Source organism: Teleopsis dalmanni, chromosome 2, assembly GCF_002237135.1.
Source record: "Teleopsis dalmanni isolate 2A chromosome 2, ASM223713v2, whole genome shotgun sequence".
Classification (NCBI taxonomy): domain Eukaryota; kingdom Metazoa; phylum Arthropoda; class Insecta; order Diptera; family Diopsidae; genus Teleopsis; species Teleopsis dalmanni.
The window spans coordinates 224,905,621-224,926,778 of NC_051847.1; the positions used below are offsets into that span (position 1 = coordinate 224,905,621).

At 31.1% G+C, this 21,158-nt stretch overlaps 2 protein-coding genes across 2 annotated transcripts; both read right to left on the bottom strand.

Annotated features, from left to right (window-relative positions):
* Nucleotides 1-14,392: 14,392 nt before the first annotated feature.
* LOC119676849 (methionine--tRNA ligase, mitochondrial-like) lies at nucleotides 14,393-16,220 on the bottom strand. The gene is made up of 5 exons (XM_038088108.1): nucleotides 15,955-16,220; nucleotides 15,608-15,891; nucleotides 15,131-15,553; nucleotides 14,979-15,072; nucleotides 14,393-14,589 (listed from the first exon to the last, which is right to left on the bottom strand). The coding sequence occupies exons 1-5, from the start codon at nucleotides 16,046-16,048 to the stop codon at nucleotides 14,393-14,395; spliced, it is 1,092 nt and encodes a 363-aa protein (XP_037944036.1). The 5' UTR covers nucleotides 16,049-16,220.
* Nucleotides 16,221-17,359: 1,139 nt separating this feature from the next.
* LOC119680092 (flocculation protein FLO11-like) lies at nucleotides 17,360-21,151 on the bottom strand. Its single transcript, XM_038092736.1, has 2 exons — nucleotides 20,719-21,151; nucleotides 17,360-19,919 (listed from the first exon to the last, which is right to left on the bottom strand). Exons 1-2 carry the CDS (start codon nucleotides 21,069-21,071, stop codon nucleotides 17,972-17,974), a joined length of 2,301 nt encoding a protein of 766 aa, XP_037948664.1. The 5' UTR covers nucleotides 21,072-21,151; the 3' UTR covers nucleotides 17,360-17,971.
* Between the last annotated feature and the right edge of the window lie 7 nt (nucleotides 21,152-21,158).

A 21,158-nucleotide genomic window follows, 5' to 3' on the forward strand; every position in this document is an offset into this window, starting at 1 on the left:
AGATTGCAGCCATGTCAGAGACAAGCACTAAAGCCATTGCTTCTGAGCAACAGTAGCAATTACTACTGTTAAATTACTTGAGTCACAGTAGCAGTTAAATGAAAAAACAATGAGAACAATAGGAACAAAGTTGAAATGAAACAACAAAGTTTTATTTGAAATAAAAGTGCACGAAACTTCAAGCAAAAAACTGAACTAAGACCAACCTTCTCTTAGAGTTGAAAACATCGTCACTTAAGGATGCAAACTTGTTGTTCATTTAAAGTTCGCTAAAAGAGATACGCACATAGAAAACTTCACGTTCACACATATATGACTAACTTTTAGACTAAACCGAATACAGAAAATATCTTAAAGAAATTAGTTTTATATTTTAAAAGTAGTCGAAGTTTTTGAAATTAAGTTTCTAAAAGAAATGGAATTAATAGAAAGGTGATCCCTAAATAATGTTATTTTAAGGACAAATTATGTTTTATTCACTAATTAACCTAATTGAAAACATGACCTTTGTAACTACAATACAACTGTTCATTTTATTTTTATTTTTAGCAACTATATATGAACTTTATAATTGCCAGTTCAACTATATGAAATAGTCCATTAACAACATTAAAAATGTGCTGAAAAATGACTTATGAGACAGAAAATATATAAACAATTTTACACTGAATACTTTTGATACGTTGAATATTAACTGGCCTTATAAACTGAGAGACTCCACCTACAAAAACCATATAGTCAGTTTATATCTGCTCTAGCACAATATTAGTCTTTTTAAGCAATTATAGATATAATACTTTTAAAGTTTTGTTTGAGAGGAAGTAAGTTTATTGCTGTTACCGATCTTTAAAACTATACTATATCAATGTAATAATAGCACAGCTAATAGTCCAATTACAATATATTTCAAATTAACGTTTAAATAATTAAATAGAATATTGCGAATTACTAAATAATATTAATAATTCTGTGTGTTGATCGCCACTCTAAGATGTCGTTTGTTGTGGCAATCCTACATAATTTATTAACAATTAAATTATTCTTATTTAGAATCGTATTACAATTAACGAAAGGTTGACTTAGTAGACACTCTACTTGCAGTTATTACTAATTAAGTTGGCAGTTATACATTGCCATTTGCTTAGTTATAAACGGTTCAGGACGGTATAAAACAGTAAAAAAAAGAATAAAAAGTAAAGTTTTTGAGATATTTTGATAATAAAGTTTAATAAAGTTTTTTAAATTTACCATTTATAAACTATGAAGGCAATCATTGAATGTAATTCTGTAATTCGCGTACAAGACAAAAGCACAGAAAGAACCAAAAGCGGAAAAGATCCAATGTGAACGATAATGTTTTATAGATTAAAAAATATAACATTAAGCCAAATTTTAAACGAAATCAAATTCCAGACAAAATCGTACATATAGCTATTTTAGTAATCGTAAAATCTTATATTTAAGTAACAGTGATAGATGTATTTTTCAAAGCGCTAGTAACATTTTATTTCAGAAATAAAAGTCTTTCGGATTACTATTGTAAACTATTTTTTCTCGCAAAACAACATAAAATTATTCAATATGCGTTTTCGGTGGCTCGCAACTGTGGCATGCTGGCCGATAGTTGCTTAAGTTTTTAAAACTTAAACTATCAGAAACTATAACCCGTTACTTTTATCGATATTCCTTATAAAATTGTACTTTAAGTAAAGGATACTGGCGTTATAGATCGTGATTAAAAGTTAATACATAATTTTAACAATAATTTTCTCAGCATTTCAACTGTTCTTAATACTAATTACATAGAAAAATCTTACATGTAACTTACAAAACATTCAAACAACAAGAGACTTGTCTCAGCCACCTAATAAATTATAAACCCGAAAACCCAAACAGTTTAAAAATATTTTATATACACTTATGCAAGAATTTTTATCATTAACAATTATTTATTATCGTAATAGATCTTTAAAGTTTGTTTAACGGTTTTTAAAGGATTTATAGACCAAAATATTTTACTCCACTATTTTCTCCGTAAATGAAAATGTGTATAACTTGCGCCATTGCAACTAAACTAAAAAACTGTGAAAAATACGTAATGTTTTTTTGTAGAGCTTAATACGTTTTTTACTACATAAAATGTGCAAATTTATTTAAATAAAACCGGAAAACACTGTTTACACAACAGTTTTCTTAGCATTTCAGTAAATTGTGTGCAACTTAGCGTATGAGTAACATTTATTTGTATTAACACAAATCCTATGTTACAATGTTTTATTTTATTTAGTAGTTATAAAATTGGTTGTGCTTTTATTTTTTATTGTTTTCCTTAGAGTTTTGCTTTCTGCATATTTTAGATCGAATTTTATTTTATTATTTACCACATTTACATACACTACAGTACAAATTCTAGACATCACAGAACAATTTAGTTCTGTTTTCTATTTCTAAAGTAAAAACCAACTTCAGAATTAAATCAAAAATAAAAAAATATAACAAATAAAAAGAAAATATATGAAAAACAAAGTAAAAACACCACGAGACAAAAAAGGGATTAATTTTAATAAATTCATCATAAGTTTTTATTTGCCAACCTGTCATATCAGAACTGGAGAACATTATTTATACCAGTGTTCCAGGAGAAAACTTCACTTGAGCTCGAAAAAAAGCACGCAAAAAATTTTTTAATAAGAAAATCCTTTTTGAAGTGTCACTTTGTGTACTTCAGCTGTGAGTGCCACTGGATATACTTTCAAGTCGCCTTCCAAGTTTACTGCATTGTACGTATTCGGCGTGGCAGCTGCAAGTCTTCTGTGCCTGGCATGGAAGTACGCAAATATAAAAGCGGCTCTATACCAAGATCTTTACTTTCGAAGGGAGAATATAGTGTGACGGGACATAATGCATCCCGATATGGCTGGAAGTATCAACGCGTAGGGGTATGCAAAACTTTATACATGCGTTGTAATGCTGGAAATGTTCTTAAGTGCACTTACGGCTGTAGTGCATGTAACGAGGTGTTTGCTTTCTTTGGATGTGTCTGAGCATTTTTTACTTGCATTTATATAAGTTTTCAAATCCACAGATGCTTTAAATATTACATTACTTTTATTCGCTATATTGATATATTTTGATTTCTTCTACAAATCAAAAATTGCTGCTGAAATGCAATGAGAGCTGGTACAGTGAAAAGCGCGCAACGAAGATATTATGAAGGGTTTAAAGGACAAGTGCTGAAATTGGTTGTTGAAATTGGATTTAATTGAAGCAATTCCTTCAGATGATCGATTTTATGTACTTATATCGATTATGCAATTGCATTTTTTCCTATTTAAAGTTTTAAAATTATAATTGATATATTTGTGATTAAACTCTTTTCTATACAAAATCTGTTGTGTTTTCGATTTTTAGTAAAAGGATTATTACTGAAGGAGTTTAATTAATAATTGACTGAGTTGAAATTATATTTAATTTATTGATTTTCATTTTTTAAGTTAAAAGCTCATAAACTTATTTACTTTTCAGTCAAATTTTGCGTGAAATCCATTGCTTTTTACTGATTTTACTGATTGTGTCAACTTCCAACTATAAGAATGTTTCGTACAGTTGCCCAGGACTTACGTTCCTTAAGAAAAAAAATATAAAATGTTGGTTTTTTATATTAAAATTTACACGCTTTGTCGCACTTTTGTGTACGACAATTCCATATGAACTCAGTTTGTTTCAACTTCACTGAATTGATTTCAACTGCAGATTGTGAACAGCTGGCAACGCTGAGAAGAAACCCAAAGAACAGCACATGCAACAAATTTTCTTGGTTAAGGACCAGGAAAGGTCACTGCATTTTACTCCTGCGGTGAATGTATAAATCTGAAAAGTTAGTAGCAGCTGCAGACGTGTTTGTGAGCAGAACTGACTTTTTTATACACAAGCAAAAACTCGAAATAATTATGTGCAAAAAGTAAAATGTAATAATATTGTCGAATAAACACACATCCATGAAAAGAAAGGAGGAAATACAGCAATTCTTTAATGGAAAAGAAGACCAGTGCATGCATACGCTTCTGATTGCATTCATTTCAATGTGAAAACTGCATAAATGCATAATGTGAAGCAGCATATGAATTGCATTTCATAGGTTTTTTCGTGATTGTAGCAGCTTTTGTCTTAATTTGTGGCTGAAGTGCAGCAATGCAAACAACTCAGCGATTTTGCAGGCTTTTATGACAAAAAGAATGGCTTGAAAATTAATACTAAAAGTGGCGGAACACGAATGATTGAACGGAAATAAGATTCGTAACGTTTATAGGATAAAAAATGAAAAATAAGTCGGAGAATTAATTTGAGTGAAGTTATCAATAAATTTAATTAAGACAAAAATTGCACTTAATGGATATGGAATTATTTACAATAATTGTAGTCTATAAAGTGATATATTGTTAAACAATTGAAGGAGGAGAAAGATTCGAGACTGGCACTGGCACAAAAGCCGTGTTATACGAGCTGTTAATTTTTGTGAAGGAGATATCAAATATAACCGTGTACGTTATTACCGCTCACGCACATATAGAAAAAAATGTACATTTTTTATATGGGACATGGTACATAAACAAAAATATAAATCCAAGCGTTGCCTCATATACATATGCGCTAAAAATAAATCACGCCTAACGAGTGTCAAATAAAGTACTATCTTTAATAATAGAATAGCGTTTTTCATATTCTCATTAGCAAAATGAAGTACTTAAAAACATATATCTTTATTAATCAATATTTTATCTAACTATAAGTACAACTTTAGAATCACATAATCTCACAATACCAAGCAATAACTTACCTAACTTACCTCACATTACATATTAATGCATATATAGCAAAAATATTAGCTTTAGATTTAATTATATATAGTATTGAATAATATAACATAAATTATCAATCCAATGACTAAATATTGTTTTATTACTTTATGACTTGGCACACAAGGACATTCACTATTTAGTAAAGAAATCAATTATTTATTTATTTACATAAAGAGAAAGCATCGATGATTGGCATATTGCCCGTTTTATTCAATAAACTCTTCTTATCTTTTTAAAACATTTTATGATTCGTGGTTAATAGAAGAGTTCGTCCCTATTTGCAAAAAAACTAAATAAGATACTGATATCCAGCCTCATCCGAATCGTCTTTTATTCAAAAAATTTGAGGAGAGCAAAACCAATAGAAACTTGATATTACGAGGTTATTGAGGCGTGGTGAATGTGGGTACAAATCCCACTTATTTTCCAATATATTCTTTACGCTGATAAATACTCTGATGCATCGTAGCATGCGTTTTAATCGATTTTTAAACTATATTATATTATATATCGACACTTTGTCAAGCAACAAATTATAATGTGCGGAAAATACTCATAAAATAAGCATGAAAAATTGTTAAGAAAATATTTAATTTCATGAGAACACATTCTACGGCATCATTGAGGCATTCGCATCATTGGAGCTCGTTAAAGCACAACATCTGCTGGGAATTGTAATTTCCACACACAATTTTCACTTGATTTCTTGACTGTTACGGCATTTGGCGCTTAAGGATTTTTCTGTACTTTAGTCATTAAGCAAAACTTTTTAACTTTGCAATTGCAATTTCATGCAGCCACCCGCGCCAATAGAAACTCACATATATAAACACGGAACAATAAAATTTTTAGAAAAATATACAAAATACATACATAATAAATATAAGTAACAATTAACATTAATTCAAGCCGACTTCAAGATGCTTTACAGTAGATCTTGGAAGTTCGATTTATTTTTTACAAAAAACTAATACCAGTATATGGTATGCTTTGATAAGGAAAGCCTGGATAGATAAGGAGCTTGTCACATCACAAAACTCACCAATTTCAATTTGTATAAAATTCATACCATCCCGTTGCTTCAGCTTAATATCTGTGGGGCTGAATATTTGGTATAGGTGCTCACAGGACACTGTGTATTAAGAAGATTGACTTTGTCGGGTTTGTAGCTCTGAGGATGAAGAAGAATTATGTGTCTATTCCAGTGACGACGCGTGCCCTATCTGGAAGGGTGTGCGGCCCTTCTTTAATGTTGTTTTTACATGTACCAATTATATTAAAATATATGAGATCTTTTATTAATAATAACTATATTATATAAGGCAATAATATAGTCGCAATATTATATTAACAATTCATTAACAAAAGAACATATTAAACAAATTAAATTAATAATTTATATATAAATTTAATATTATATCAATATGGAAGAAACAAAACTTTTTACATAATTCTCGTAACATCAAACCAACTTTTTTCAAACAAAAGAGTTTTAACTCAGAACCATACATGTTTATCCAGTGATCAAACAAAATCAAACCCACTTGCAACGTACAAATGTGCGCACAAGTACTCCGCACAGTAAGAACAGAAATTCGTGGGTGCTACTGTTAAAAGGGGAGAGACGAAATGTGATAGAAATGTATGCTGAGATGAGCTGCAAACTTCAGCCGCTCACGCAACCACTTTGGCAAATCATCATGTTGGATTCGTATGCATGCAGTTGATATTCGAATACAACAAAAATTTACTCTCATACAATTCCCACTATATAAATCTCTATCTCTGATATTACGAATGGGAGCACACGCACATTATTTTGTTCATATGCAACGTATGAATGTGCTGCCAACTTCTTTGCACACAAAGGGGAGAGACGAAATAAAATAGAAATGTTCTGTGATTTGAGCTGCAAATATATGTATGAGCACAACTAACAAGTATAGCAGCTAACAGAAGCAAATTGATTGAGTTTTCATAGACAATTATATTTAATTGTTTTTGCTAAAACTTTAAAAAAATATATTTATATGGAAATGTAATAAATAATAATAATTCTTGATGTGAAGATACTTAATAAATTTATATTTCAATGTTATTTGACATTTTGGAAATTATGTTAGGGTGTTCACCGCACACCTCCGCACCTTAGAGCAATCGTCACTGGTCTATTCTAAATATGAACGCCTTTCTTAGTTGATCTGACAGAACTGTCGTTCTTTTATATAAGGAACAGAGTCAAATTCGTATATTTGTTAGGTTGCTTCCCTTCTATTTAAAAGAAGGAGTCCCTGTTTGTGCACTATACATATGTTTGGGACTTTTATCTTAAAAGTGGGTTTTTCAAGTCTAGCATGTTTCATCCGTGATATCACAATGGGCCATTTTTTGTCCGTTAAAAAGCTTTGTGCATAAGGCTGCCAATCCCACCTAATTTAACCTAAAACTCGTATAGGAATTTTTCACAAAAAGTATATGAATAGTTCTGATATTTGATGCTAGAACTTTCCTGAAGTTCAGGAAATATAATATGTATATCTAACATTTCCTACAGATATTTTTTGTGAAAATATTTTCATGTCTGTTATTGATATTAGCTGACATTTGTTTCTGTTTTATAGCTTCGCTTTTTTGTTAGTTTTACTTTAACTCAACACCTTCAGAGAGTGTAACAACTTGCGTTAGAAGCAGTTTGCGTCCAGTTGGTATTACCGAATAAGCTTGAAAGGAATTATTCTAAATTATCTAAATTTATTTTGAATATTGGTAAATATTTTCTAGTTCAATAGTTTTATTAGCCAATAAAATTACCATATATGAAGAGAGAAGTATTGTAAAGACATTGGCAAGGAATGTTAAAAATATTCGAACATTAGCTTCAATCTTAAAATTTTGATCTTTTTTTAAAATCCATATGTATCATATAATCCGAACTGACCATGGCATTAAGACTTATAGAGCCATTTACCGTATTTACGGATTACTGCCCGAATTTGTTTGTCAGTCTTCCAGCTGTCATTTATCCAGCTTTTCAAGTACTTAAAGCATGAATCTGTTTTGATTGCACTTTTGTTTATCTTAGCACCATATCTAAAATATATTCACCAAAATCCTTAAAACTGTTGACCCTTTCAATATTGACTGTAGGGTACAAATATTCTTCAATGCTGTAGTTAAAAAATTAAATGTCCCATGACAAACGACGCTGTGAAAAGCGCAATGGCCACCATTGAGCAAATGAAAAAATTGCATTTCGAAATAGAAAATAAAATGAAGAAAAATGGAAAATGTGAAATGGAAAATGTGAAATACAAAATGAAGTAAGAAATTAAAATAAATTGTGCATAGGAAATGTTTCTAATGCCATTTACATTTACTGCATTAATATGGAAACGATTGTGGTAAGGACATTCGCTGCGAAGGCAAGGTGTGCTAAGTGAACCCAGCAACTCGGAAAATATTTTAAAATGTGAATTTAAATATTTTCACAGCAGAAGGAAAAAAAAACAAAAAAAAAACTGCAACTGCAAGAAAACAAAATCACATTGAAAATTGAATGACATTTATGAGTTTTCCTGCTGCTGTTGTTGTTGTTGTTGTTGTTTATATTTTTGCTGCACTTGTGAAGTAAAAATAAATTTGGTAAAAAAAATTTACATTTGAAGTGGCAAAATCAACAAAATTAAAAATACTCTAAATTTGCAGATTGCATTTATATTTTTGGTAGTTTGGAGAGTTGTTGGTTTTGAATAATTTGGCAAAAATTCAGAAATTTAAATTTACGAAAAATTCAAAACTAAACCTGCTCAGTTTTAAATACGAAAATACCTCTGCTATGCTAGTGCTTCCCGGCTGACAAGGCTGTACACAAAATCCACAAAAGAAGTGCTTAGATGCTTAAAAACTTAAAAGGACTCATGGTGGATTTTTGGTTAACAATATTTGCTTTGGCTTTTTGCTTGCTATGCGTTTTAAGAGTGCGTAATTTCAATGTGGTTTTATCCTTTATTGTCTCGGAAAATGATTTTTCGATTGCACAACCCACAGGCACAGGCACGCACATGCACGTGCAAGCGCACAATTGCACAAGTGCATCAATGTACTTCACATTTGGCATTTTGCATTGCAGGCACATTCACTACAAACGTTTCTGCCACAACTTCTGCTTGTCCCGATTGCTGATAGAGTTCCATTAAAGTTATTATCGAGCAAGCCGATTTTGATTAAAATGCAATAAAATTTGATTTATATTGCAAAATTTGTTATGTACGAGTATCGCAATAATTCTGTAGTCGAAACTAATGAATTCCTGCCATTCACGCCGCTGCCATTCACAGTTTTCATCCTGGCCAAGCACACACCCACTGCTTACAGTGAATTTGCTGCGTTGTTTGAATATTTAATTTTGGTTATCAAGTCAACATTTTGAAAATTTTACCAGTTTCAACTGCACTTCCAACAACAACAACAACAACAACAGCAAAGGCGGACTCCCAGATACATATTTGCCATCATTATTTATGTTTACAAACGGAATACTTAAAGCTATTTGGACTGTTGTCGCAGTTTTAGATATTTTGAAAATTATTTAGAAAATCAATCATAAAATTAATTCATACTCATTTGCATTATTGCCTTTTGTAATTGAAACATGACGCATATTTGATGTCCTTTATGGAATTTAGAAATTCACTCACAAAATTATTCATTTTGATGATTTGTTGGACATTTTAAGTGAAAATCAAAATAAATAGGTTTTTATGCAGTATTGGATTCCATTTGTAAATGAGATATTTTTAGGGAAGAAGAATAGTCTGCCGAGAGGTGATAAAATTGAATATTAAATATTTTAATTATTTTCTAATAAACAAAATTATTTTTTACAATTTTTTTTTTGCAACTTTGTTTTAAAATCCATAAATTATTAATCAAGAGAATTGTTGGACTACCACAGCTTTTACAGACACTGCCAAATATCAATGATTAAAAGAGTATTGGCTTTGCTGTCCATATATAAGTTTTTATATTTGAAACCATTATTTAAACAGCTCCATCCCGTAAAATTGAAACTAGAACGCCGAAGAAAAAAATTCTGTTTACTTTTACTACTAAACAAAAATACAAACACAGGAGTCGAAGTCTACTGCGTGGAATTAGGAATATGAAAGTCCTATTATCTTAGCAAATTTATCTTAATATTTTAAGTCAAAATATTCGCCATTCTATTTTCTCATTGAGAATACGGAAATCTATATTCTCAAACAGTCAAGCTATCAAAGTTATTTCACTGATTCACAGGACTCTCGGTCGAGATAATACACGAATGTTGACAAATTATTAACTTATCTGACAGTAATTTCAAAGTTACTCTAGGTTAGGTTTGTAATCATGCAAATATAACAAGAATCAGCTACCGAGACTTAGTGTTTACTCGATAGAATCTCCTGTATCAATTCCTGCCCTTGCCAGCCAGAGACTAAGATTGAAATGTTATCACTTTTTGCAAACAACAAGAAAAGAGAAATTAATCTGAAATTATTTCAGCCATCAGGTCGACCGGACATGGGTTTTGTGTTGAAAACCATAGGCGATTGATCACATGAAGATGTCTTTGACATCTATCAAAGTCAACAGTTGTTGGTTTATAAAAAAACAGAAAGTTATTCCCAAAAGGCTGTAGTTTAGACGCTAAAGAATGAAGAGAAGAAAAAGCAAGAATTGCAGTTATCTAATAATTTAATATTGTAATAAAATAACATTTAACAACAACTACTTCACAGCTTCATTATCCATATTTAGGACAAAATAACAGTATTTAAAAAAATACTAAAAATATGGACTATAAAACGACAATTCCAGACTGAAGATTATGGGTGCCCCATTCTCTTAGTTACTCTAGAACATATCCAACATTGATTTTAAAAAAATATGTGCATCAATGCTTCTGACTGACTTGGTGCTTTCTAGCTAATTAAGATTTTTTCGGCCTTCTTCTGCTTCACCCAATTAAATGTTCATCAAACTAGCGAAAATCAATGAGAATTGAACATTTATTCGCAAAACAAAAACAAAACCAATTTAATATTCCAGTATTATCATTGTTATATTCTCTTGTAAAATGTTCAACGTTATAAATTTTAATAATTTTCATGTTAATCAATTCACAGACAGTGAAAAATCAGTTAATAAATTTTTAATTTATTGCCGGGACGAAATGCTTATCAAATTGAAATTCAAATTAATACCATTTACAATAACAGCTCCCGCAGCAGCAGACGAGGTCCTTCTCAAAATGTGGAGTACGACAAATGTCGTTGTTTGCGGCTTCAATCAAAATCATGCAACCTCAAAATTCATTTGACAGAAGACAAAAGCAAACTCAATTCCACGAATGAAGAAAAACTGAAACCGAGTCGCTTTAATTCAACGCAATGTGCTGCGATTGCATACGATGAGATATAAAAGGACCCATCAAGGAGGTTTACTAGGAATATCAACTGAATATGCCACAAAATTCTAAAAACAAAAAATAAAACAAAAATTATTGTAAAAGGATTAAAAGCCGCACAGAAAAGCGTTATTGTCTCTAAATTGATTCAACTGCGAACGGACCCAGCCGCAAGAACATAAGAACAGGATTAAGTTGTGGTGCCATTAAACGAATGAAACAGTAAATAAAAGTATGGGAAGAGGGGGAAAAAGTGTGCTAAATTATAAAATTCTCAAGTATTGACAAACTGAACTTAAATAAGTGTTAAGACCATCCTTGTAAGTTCAAGCATTCTACATGCGTGTAGGGTCCTTAGAGTTTTAGTAAAATAAGAGGTTTGCGGAGTTAAATACACTTTGGTTTTGTACGTTTTTGACTGTTCGTTTTAAAGTTCTTTGAGTTGCTGATGTATTCGTTATATTTGCTTAAGGTGTGAATATTTGCAAAGTTTCTAGTAAATACTGAAACAATCGAAAAACAGTGACGTTTTCATCATCAAAAACTGGAAACTAACGAAAATTTAGGTATCCTATTCAGGATACCTAATAGATAAATAGATAATAATAGATAAACAAATTGTTATTATGTTATGAGAAGCCAATTTTTTGTATTTCTATATAACACATATATACATATATATGGGATTTTCTATTTTTGTTTGTTGATTATGCACTTGCAAATTAAGGCAGAAATGTTGATGAATTTTTTATTGTCGGAAGAAATATGAATGATTGTTGTGGCAAAAGAGTTTATCAATTGAAATCCATATTAGAAAAGCACTGATAAGGAATTTAAGGGTAAATATAATAGAAATTTGATTTAATGAAACACCTTAATAAACATATAGAAAATAAAAAAATTCGTTTAACCGTAAATAACTAACGAAACGCGTCAGAACTGAAACTGAAACACCAAAATAACGTTCGCAAAAACACACAGGACAGTTTTAAATAAGAGTAGAGTAATATATTCATGTCGCGAATGTATGAAGATGCTTCAGCCTTGTCTCCAGTAAAGTGATTAAGCTGAGGGAGCAATAACCGATCTTAATGTACGATGCGCGTACGCAACAGAAGCGCATGAGAGACATGCTGTGTTAAGCCAAAATCCGATAACGGGCTGTTATGGCCAAATAAGTAAGTAAGTAAAAGTAATATATTATATGATATATGGAGATATTAAAAGCACCTAATGTTAACATTTTGGGGTAATATATACATAAGTGACAGAAGAATGCAAACAATTGTTCATGTACACAATCAGTGGTACTTTGGCGTGTCAATAAAGAGACAGAAATATTAGAGACAGTAAAACGACGAAAGTTGGGGTTTTTTGGTCATATTCTGAGGCATCCGGAAAATTACGAACTACTCAAATTAATCATTAATCATCATCAATTAATCACTGATTAATTAATCAGTGCACGGACTAATTAAAATTATTTAGAAGAATTGAAGGCAGAAGTGGCCCTGGGAGACGAAAGTTATAATGGCTGAAGAATTTACGTGAATATCTATGTAGTAAACCCAAAAAAAAAAGATTGATAACGTTTCAGTTTTTTTTTTTATTAAAATACATCAATTTATAATTTTCGAAACGTCACTGACTCATTTTAACAGAACGAACTGTTGTTATTTTTCGCAAAACATATCACAACTACTGCAGAGCCCATTTACTAAAAACATAAAACAGCTTTGCAAGCAAAATATTAAGATATTCAATGGAACTTTAAAATTCTATGCAAATACTTGAAAATAAATTTGCAAAAGTTTTCAAAATTCAAACAAAAAAATCGTTTAAAAAAGGGATAGAGAGAAAGTACTACTGCCTCACAGACCTTGAGTTTAGCTTACATTCAGAGTCACGCATGAAAGGATTGTTAGCAATAGTGCAGTACAATAGTTTTCTAAGAGACAAAAGAAAACCAAATATTGTGGTTGCAAAAGAAAGTCGAAACTTGGCTTGGCTTAAAAGGATTGCAATTCAAATTAAGCTAAAAACAAACGATGACTAAAGCACGCCTTCCTCATCCACATCCACAAACACCGACACTTACCCATTGCAGACTTCGTGTTTTTATTTCAGGGGAAGTTTACAGCACGAGTTTTCATGTTTGTCGGTTAGTTCAATAGCGCTTACTCGATATCCAGCATCCAGAATACCAAGTTCAGTTTGAATAGAGCACCACTTCTGTTATCAAAAACCACAACTACTACTGCAATAACAATAAACACAGTTGTAAGTGTGTGAGGGCAGAAAGAACAAAAAGTTGCGGTTGCTAAAATATTTTAAATTAATCTCGAGTGCGAACGATAATAATTAAACAATATTAGTAAACAAGAAAATAAAAAATAAAACTTGAAAATGAACACATTTGTATATAAGCAAATGCAAATACAAAATATATTGTTGAAAAAAAAAACACATCGTTTTGCAGAAATATACTTATTTAACTATATTTTAAGAATATTAAACAATTTAGTAGTATTTTTAGTATTTATAGTTAATGCTATGAACTTTACGGCAGTAATGAATTACTATGGAACCAAATAATCTCTCTATGTATCTATTTATCTAATTCTATTTATCTATCTAATTCTATCTATCTATCTAATTCTATCTATCTATCTAATTCTATCTATCTAATTCTATCTATCTAAATCCATCTATCTATCTAATTCTATCTATCTATCTAGTTCTATCTATCTTTCTAATTCTATCTATCTATCTAATTCTATTTATCTATCTAATTCTATCTATCTATCTAATTTTATCTATCTAATTCTATCTATCTATCTTATTCTATCTATCTATCTTATTTTATCTATCTATCTATTTTATCTATCTATCTAAATCTATCTACCATTCAGACAGATATTCAAACTATACCTATTCAGACAGATATTCAAACTATAGCCATTCAAACTATATTTCATAGTTTAGTGATCTAACAATCTTGTAATCCAAAAAGTCTTACTTATGTTAATTTGCTTTTAATTCATATTAATTAATTTATAGAGCTTAAAATAAGAATTTGTAAGAATTATGAAAAAACTAAGATAAACTTACTGCCATCGCTATGCGCTACACCTTCCCGTAGCAGAAAATATCTTAGACCCTCCATTGTGTAGATTCTTGCCACTTCTTCGGGGTCAACTACATTATGTTTGCTTTTTGACATTTTTTGACCATCGACAGTCCAATGAGAATGCACAAACAGTTGTTGAGGAGGTTCAAAGCCTACAAAAAAACAAAAATTCCATATGAAAAAATCAAAACTCAACAATTTTGCATCGCAGAACATTGTAACTTACATATAATACCCTTCTTAATAAATATATTGATTAAACAATGATATTGATTTAGTACGTTTGAAGCAGTTAATAATAGATTCATATAGACAAGAGTATTTTACAAAAACAAGGGTACCGTTATTATGCACTATATCAGATGACTTCACAAAATTGAATTTGCTTAAGACTTTGAAGAATGTTAATTAGTTTTATTGATTTGAATGTAAACAAAACTAAACAAAACTTCGTTTTCGGTTTTCTGACTGCCAAAAGCACTTATTCATTCCTACTTAAATTTGTTATAAAATTCGAAAAATATATTTTGTTTATATTTACCTGCAGCAATTAAAAATGCAGGCCAATAAACGCCATGAAATTTTAAAATATCCTTTCCAATCACATGCACTTTTGCTGGCCAATGATTACGATACTGTAGACATAAGATTATTTACAGAATATTACAGATGGTAACAGAATCTGTACTGCACCTTAGCATCAGGAAAGCCGGTGGAAGTTAAATAGTTAATCAATGCATCTAGCCACACATAAACAGTTTGCGTTTCGTCACTAGGCACGGATATAGCCCAATGCACACGATTGGACGGACGTGATATTGAAACATCTGGCAGTGGTTCATTCAAAATATTTAATAAAATTTTCTCAAATTTTTTCGGACGCACTCGACCACCTTGTTTTACCCAATATACTACATCAGATTGTAGTGCTGATAAACGAAACATGTAATTTGTTTCATCTGACCACTCCACAGGGTGACCGGATTCTAAAGAGTAGCGAATACCAGTTGATTCATCCAAACGCAGCTGTGAGTCAGTTAGGAAAGTTTCATCAGACACACAATACCAACCGCTGTATTTTGCTGAATATATATGACCATTAGTATGTAAGCAACGCTAGGAGTGTGTATTTCGATTAAAAACAGGAAATAACAACAGTCTGCAACTTACCCAAAATTGTGCTACTGCTGCTTTATGTCTGTCTTCTGTGGTGCGTATGAAATCATTGTGTGCTATGTGCGCCTGTTGGAATATATTCTTGTATTTTGCTGATATATCATTGCAGTATTGTTCCACAGGTATTTTATGTGCGGAAGCAGCTTGCTGTACTTTGGTGCCATGTTCATCAGTACCAGTGCAGAGGCGTACACATGTATTGTTCGGTCGCAATAAATTTTGGTAACGACATATAGCATCAGCAATAACAGCAGAATACAAATGTCCGATATGTGGCGCTAACGTTTAGAGAATAAAGAGAACTCCTGATCATGCAACTCCTGATGAAATAAAAAACTTACCGGCATTCACATAGAAAATAGGTGTTGTTACATAAAAGGAGCCATTTGATTTTGTACAGTACCGCTGCAAACATTTTACTGTGTTTTTTAACATTCTTTCAAATGCAGATTATTAAAACACACTTCTTCAAAGTGTTAACTAAAGAATATCACAAATATTTCTTTGGAGTTCCAATTCCGCTAACGTTACCGAAATGTCAAAACACAGCTGAGATTTATTTACATGCGTTTTCAGTGACATCTAACGGCAATGTTTTTCAGTGTTGTAAAATGTTGTCTTTTAGAAAAATTTGTGTAGAACAAAAATTATTTATTATACATAAATTACGCTTATTATAACAAGTACGCCCAAATAATTTAATTTTTATAAAAGCACTACGGTTTTAAACTTATTTTACGTTAGAAAACACCTCAATTCATTTAAGAGGTGTATTTAAGAACTCATGATCAACTTTGCACATTTTATTAGTCATGATGGATATTTTTTATATATATATGTATATATATATATATATATATATAATTCATTCAGAATTGTGTCTACTATTGATTGATGGTTCTCACATATATTTTCCAAATTCAAAATTCCATATCTACAAAAATTAAACTATATTGATATTGATATATAACGCAGTGAAGTAAGTTGTTTTCTTCTTCCAAATGAAATCCATTGTCAAATGGGTGTGCTCAAGAAATCGAAATTGTACCCCAATATAACATTACTTACGATAAATCGAGTGGTTTCGAATTAAAATTTAAAATGAAATTGATTTTAATGTTTAATATTGTTTCAATAAAAAAAATGCGTTTTTAAATAATTCATTTCCATATAATAGTTTGTAAAATTTTATCATTTGCTGTTTATTGTTAATAATTAAAATATACAATATTATTTTGTTGGTCTTATATTTTCTCAAAAATATAAACTGATTTGAAATAAAAAAACTAATGTGTATATTTGCATATATAACTTTAAGTATTATAAAGCGCTTAATTTCAATTTAAAAGAATTTTTAGTTTCATAATTAAAAAGAATTTTATATATTAAATATATAATAATATATTTCTATTTTTTAATAACGAGTCGCTCGGGAGAGAGGAGAATGCTGCAAAATTTTAACAAATATTTCTGTTACAATAAATAGTTTGCTTACAATCTCAGGAATATCAAAATAACTTTTCTATACATTCTATTACTTAATTATTGTTTTAATTGCATTCTAATAATTTAAAAACTTTAACTTCAATCAAAATTTATTTAATACATTTTTTTTGTAACTCTTAAATATTACACATTTTAATTTGTTTTTATATATTTTTATTGAATAGGGTTTACTGTACATTTACTATCAGACAATATTATTTAAGTTTAATTGAAATATATTTATATATCTATTTTATATTATTTTAGTTATCTAATTTTCTCCGCATTTGTCTTTGGTTTATATTTACAAAATTAACTGAAATACAATTTGTTATTTTCCACATCAAATATATAGGCCTTAACTGACTGTAATAATTAAAAAATAATTAATTGCCAATTTTATATTTAAATAAATTAACAATTAAATCAATTGACCCAAGCTAAATAAAGTTTTTAAACAAAGTAATTTTGCATTTTGAGATACAATTCAGATTTTCTTAACGTATAACTAAACTTAAATTAAACACATGTTTTTTTTACGATAAATATTTGGAGTGGCCAGTAACATGTCATAGGAAACTGCGTCGTTGATCACTGCTGGTTTGAGCTTAGGCACTCCAAAATGTTGCAAAATTATTCGTTCGACGCCAATACAAAAGGAATGAATATCACTTTCGGTTTATTATATATATAAAGTTTTTGTCGTTTTTGTCGTTTTTGTTTGGTTCAAAATTACAAATAAAATTCAAAATCGCTTAAGTTAAAATTAAAGAATTAAATAAAATTACACATTTACAACCTAACAACTAAAGTTTTCGTGAAATCAGTGCATAATAAATTAAAAATAATACTTAAACAATTAAAAACTTAAGACTATTTTCGCGCAGTGGCTGTCCCACTACCGCCTCCTTTTTCGAACCGTTGTGTAAGTGACGCAATATTCCCCGACTTAACTGTTGGTCCTGTTCGAGGTGTAGTTGCCGATAGTTTATTCCCAGCTGTGTTCGTAGAATTACTGCTTCCAGCTGCTGGTGTTTTCTTTTGATTTGTGAACGACGGTTTCGCTGAAAGAAGTTTGGGTTTTTGTATGGTAGCGGATGGCTGTGGTGTCGTACCGCTGGCACCACTGCCAGGCAGTGTTTTTTGTGTATTTGTGTTAGGTACAGTAGTGCTTCTTCCAAAGGATTTGTTTCTGCTTACCGCTGTGGATGGAACGCGATGAGGATTGTTAACCGGTATGTGATTTGAAGAGGCTGTTGAAATTGAAGAGGCTGCAGGTGGTTTAAAACTGGAGAATGCTGTTGTTGGAGAAAGATCTGAGCGTGTTGGTGCCACGCGAGCTACTGGTGTATTTATTGGTGCAGGACGTAAATATGTGGACATATTCTGTGTTGCATTTGTTTTTGTGGCTTCTATAGCTTCACTCTTATTACCAGTAGTGCTATTTTGTGAAATGTTCGTATAACCAGATTTTCTGTTTTCTGCTCTACAGTGTTCCTGCTCATCTTTTATTTCATTTTTAGGTTTAAGCGTTGATGCTGAATAAATAGAATCACCACCATTGCGTTTTTCGATTTCGTTGACTATTTCACCCAATAGTCCCATATCACTTGTAGCACTGCTTACACTTACCAAATCACTGCGCTTTAATGTTTGAGCTGCAGGTGGTATCTCATCGATAACAGAATATATATTGTCTGTAGAGTTGCGTGAATTTCCGGTTTCGCTAACACTACTTAGAGGTAATTCGACAAATTCACAATCGTCATATGTATTTTCAGTTTTTAACTTGTTAACACCTAATGGGATTTGATAACCTGATGAAGTTGTTGACAGTGTTTTTTTAAGTGGTGGCGGCCTCGGAGGCGGACTTTTTGGACGTGCTGTTGCAGCTGAAACCACACTCTTAGGGCGCGCTGTACCTGGTGGATGACGCATGGAACCAAATGTTTGAACATTTGTCTTCTTTGTTGGAGAACGCATAGATTGAGTCCGCTTGACAAGATTTTTTGTTTCTTCTTCTTTTGGTGTGGTCTCCGAATCAGAATTTGATGACTCTCCATGCGGAGCTACTGGTATTGGTGCTGAAATTTCTAAATTACGTAACTTTTCACGATCTATGTAAGTTTTTTCTTTTAATGGTTGCTTTTCCTCTTTTTTAAGAAATGAAGCTATGCGACGTATCGTGCCATCACGTTTTATGTTTAATTTAGGATCTGCATGTAAAGGAACAGGTGGCGGCGGTGCAGTTTTCAATGTGTTTGTAGTAGGCGGCGTAGGTGCTGTTCTAATTGGCGATATTTCTCCATTTTGCATCGATTTAATTGGTAATCCTAGCGTTGTTGTTTCCAAAACGGGCATTGAAATGATTGGACGAGCATTTGAACCGGGATTTGGTGGTGGTAGAGCGGGTGCACTTGGAGCATTTGGCGGTGGTGGTGCTTTACGACCTAAAGTACCATTCAGTTTATGTGTATCGTGCGTTTTTACGACAGGTGGTGGAGGTGCTGCACGCTGTGGTACCCCAGTCGAGTTATCTTGTATTGTAGGCTGTACATAAGCTACATTTGATCCATTCAAATTATTCACGGGTGTTGATGTATCATTAAGTGGTCGTAATGTGAAGCCTTTAAACTTGCCGAACATTCCATTGTTCAAAGTTATATCATTGGAATCACTAGGCGATTTAAGTAAAGCCGAGTTCATATCGTCTGTACTGCTAGGTGTTGATTTTGGCAAGCCAGTGTTGCTCTGCGGCGGAGAACCACTAGTGTGCTGATTACGCTGAGGTGGTTGTTTGTTGCTACTAGCACTTTTAAGACTATAAAGAAAATATAATTAGCAAATATAAACATAATTATAAACGCGGTATTTGATTTTGTCATAATCTTTGTTTTGTTAAAAATAGTGAATAGTTTTTAAGAATTGTATATTAAAATATTATTTTAAATGAAATTAACTATTAACATACCAATAATGAACACAAACTCCACAATCAAAAAATAAGACACCAAATCACACCATGGGTTTCTAAAAATTAACATGCATTGCTACGAAGTATTCGTTAAAGCCTTAAACTTAAGAAACAATAAACCAAAACCGATAGCGTAACACAATCTTAATTCTAGTTTATTACAGTTTTAAAGAACTTATGTACTTAAGATTACATTAAAAAAAAATTAAAATTTTCCGTTATAAATTCATGCAAAAAATATTCATTTCTAACTTAAAGACAGAATATTATGTTATAATATACAAGTTACAATTAATCTTAGAGCTAAAAACTAAATATAATTGCTATACATTCATTTTAAAATTTGGTAAAGTGAAAGTAATTAAATTTAATTTAAATGAAGAAACAAAAATCAAATTTGAATTTGAAAAATAAAAATGAACTCTAAATTTCAATCTAAGCATAACAACAGAAACAACTAAAACAACATTTTTGGACGCATCTCTAGGACTACTAAGTGTCCTATGGGAACTACATATCGATTTTTGCAAAGCAACACTTCTTCAGGCATTTCAAATAAATTATGAATGAAAAAATTTAAATAAAAAGTGATTTGAATGTTTATTATTGTTGATGTTGCTGCTTTCTATCTAGCAGATAGACACACCTATTCTCCTGACTTAGTACGAAGTCAGTGCCTTCAGTGAGTGCATGAGGATTCGTTGTGGAACGCAAGCGTACGTCGGTGATTTCTAGCTTACGCTTAAGTGTGTTATTGTTGCTAGAATTTTTGTTTTTGTTGTGAGTCTTATGTTTACTAGTATTTGTGGATGTAGGTAATGTGGAAAGTGTGGATGATAGTTTATTTTCTTGTTTCTTGATAGTTTCATTGTTGGAATAAATTGGTTTGTTTAGTACATTTGATGCTGTTTTTGTATTTAAATTAATTTCAAAATTACTTTTACTTTTAGACAAACACATATTATTATGAATTCTAGCTACATTGCTCAGTGACGACATAGATAAATTAGTGGAACGTGCGTTTTGTAAAGTATTAGCAGTTATTGCATTAATATTAGTGGCAGTGTTCTGAGTACACTTAAGAGC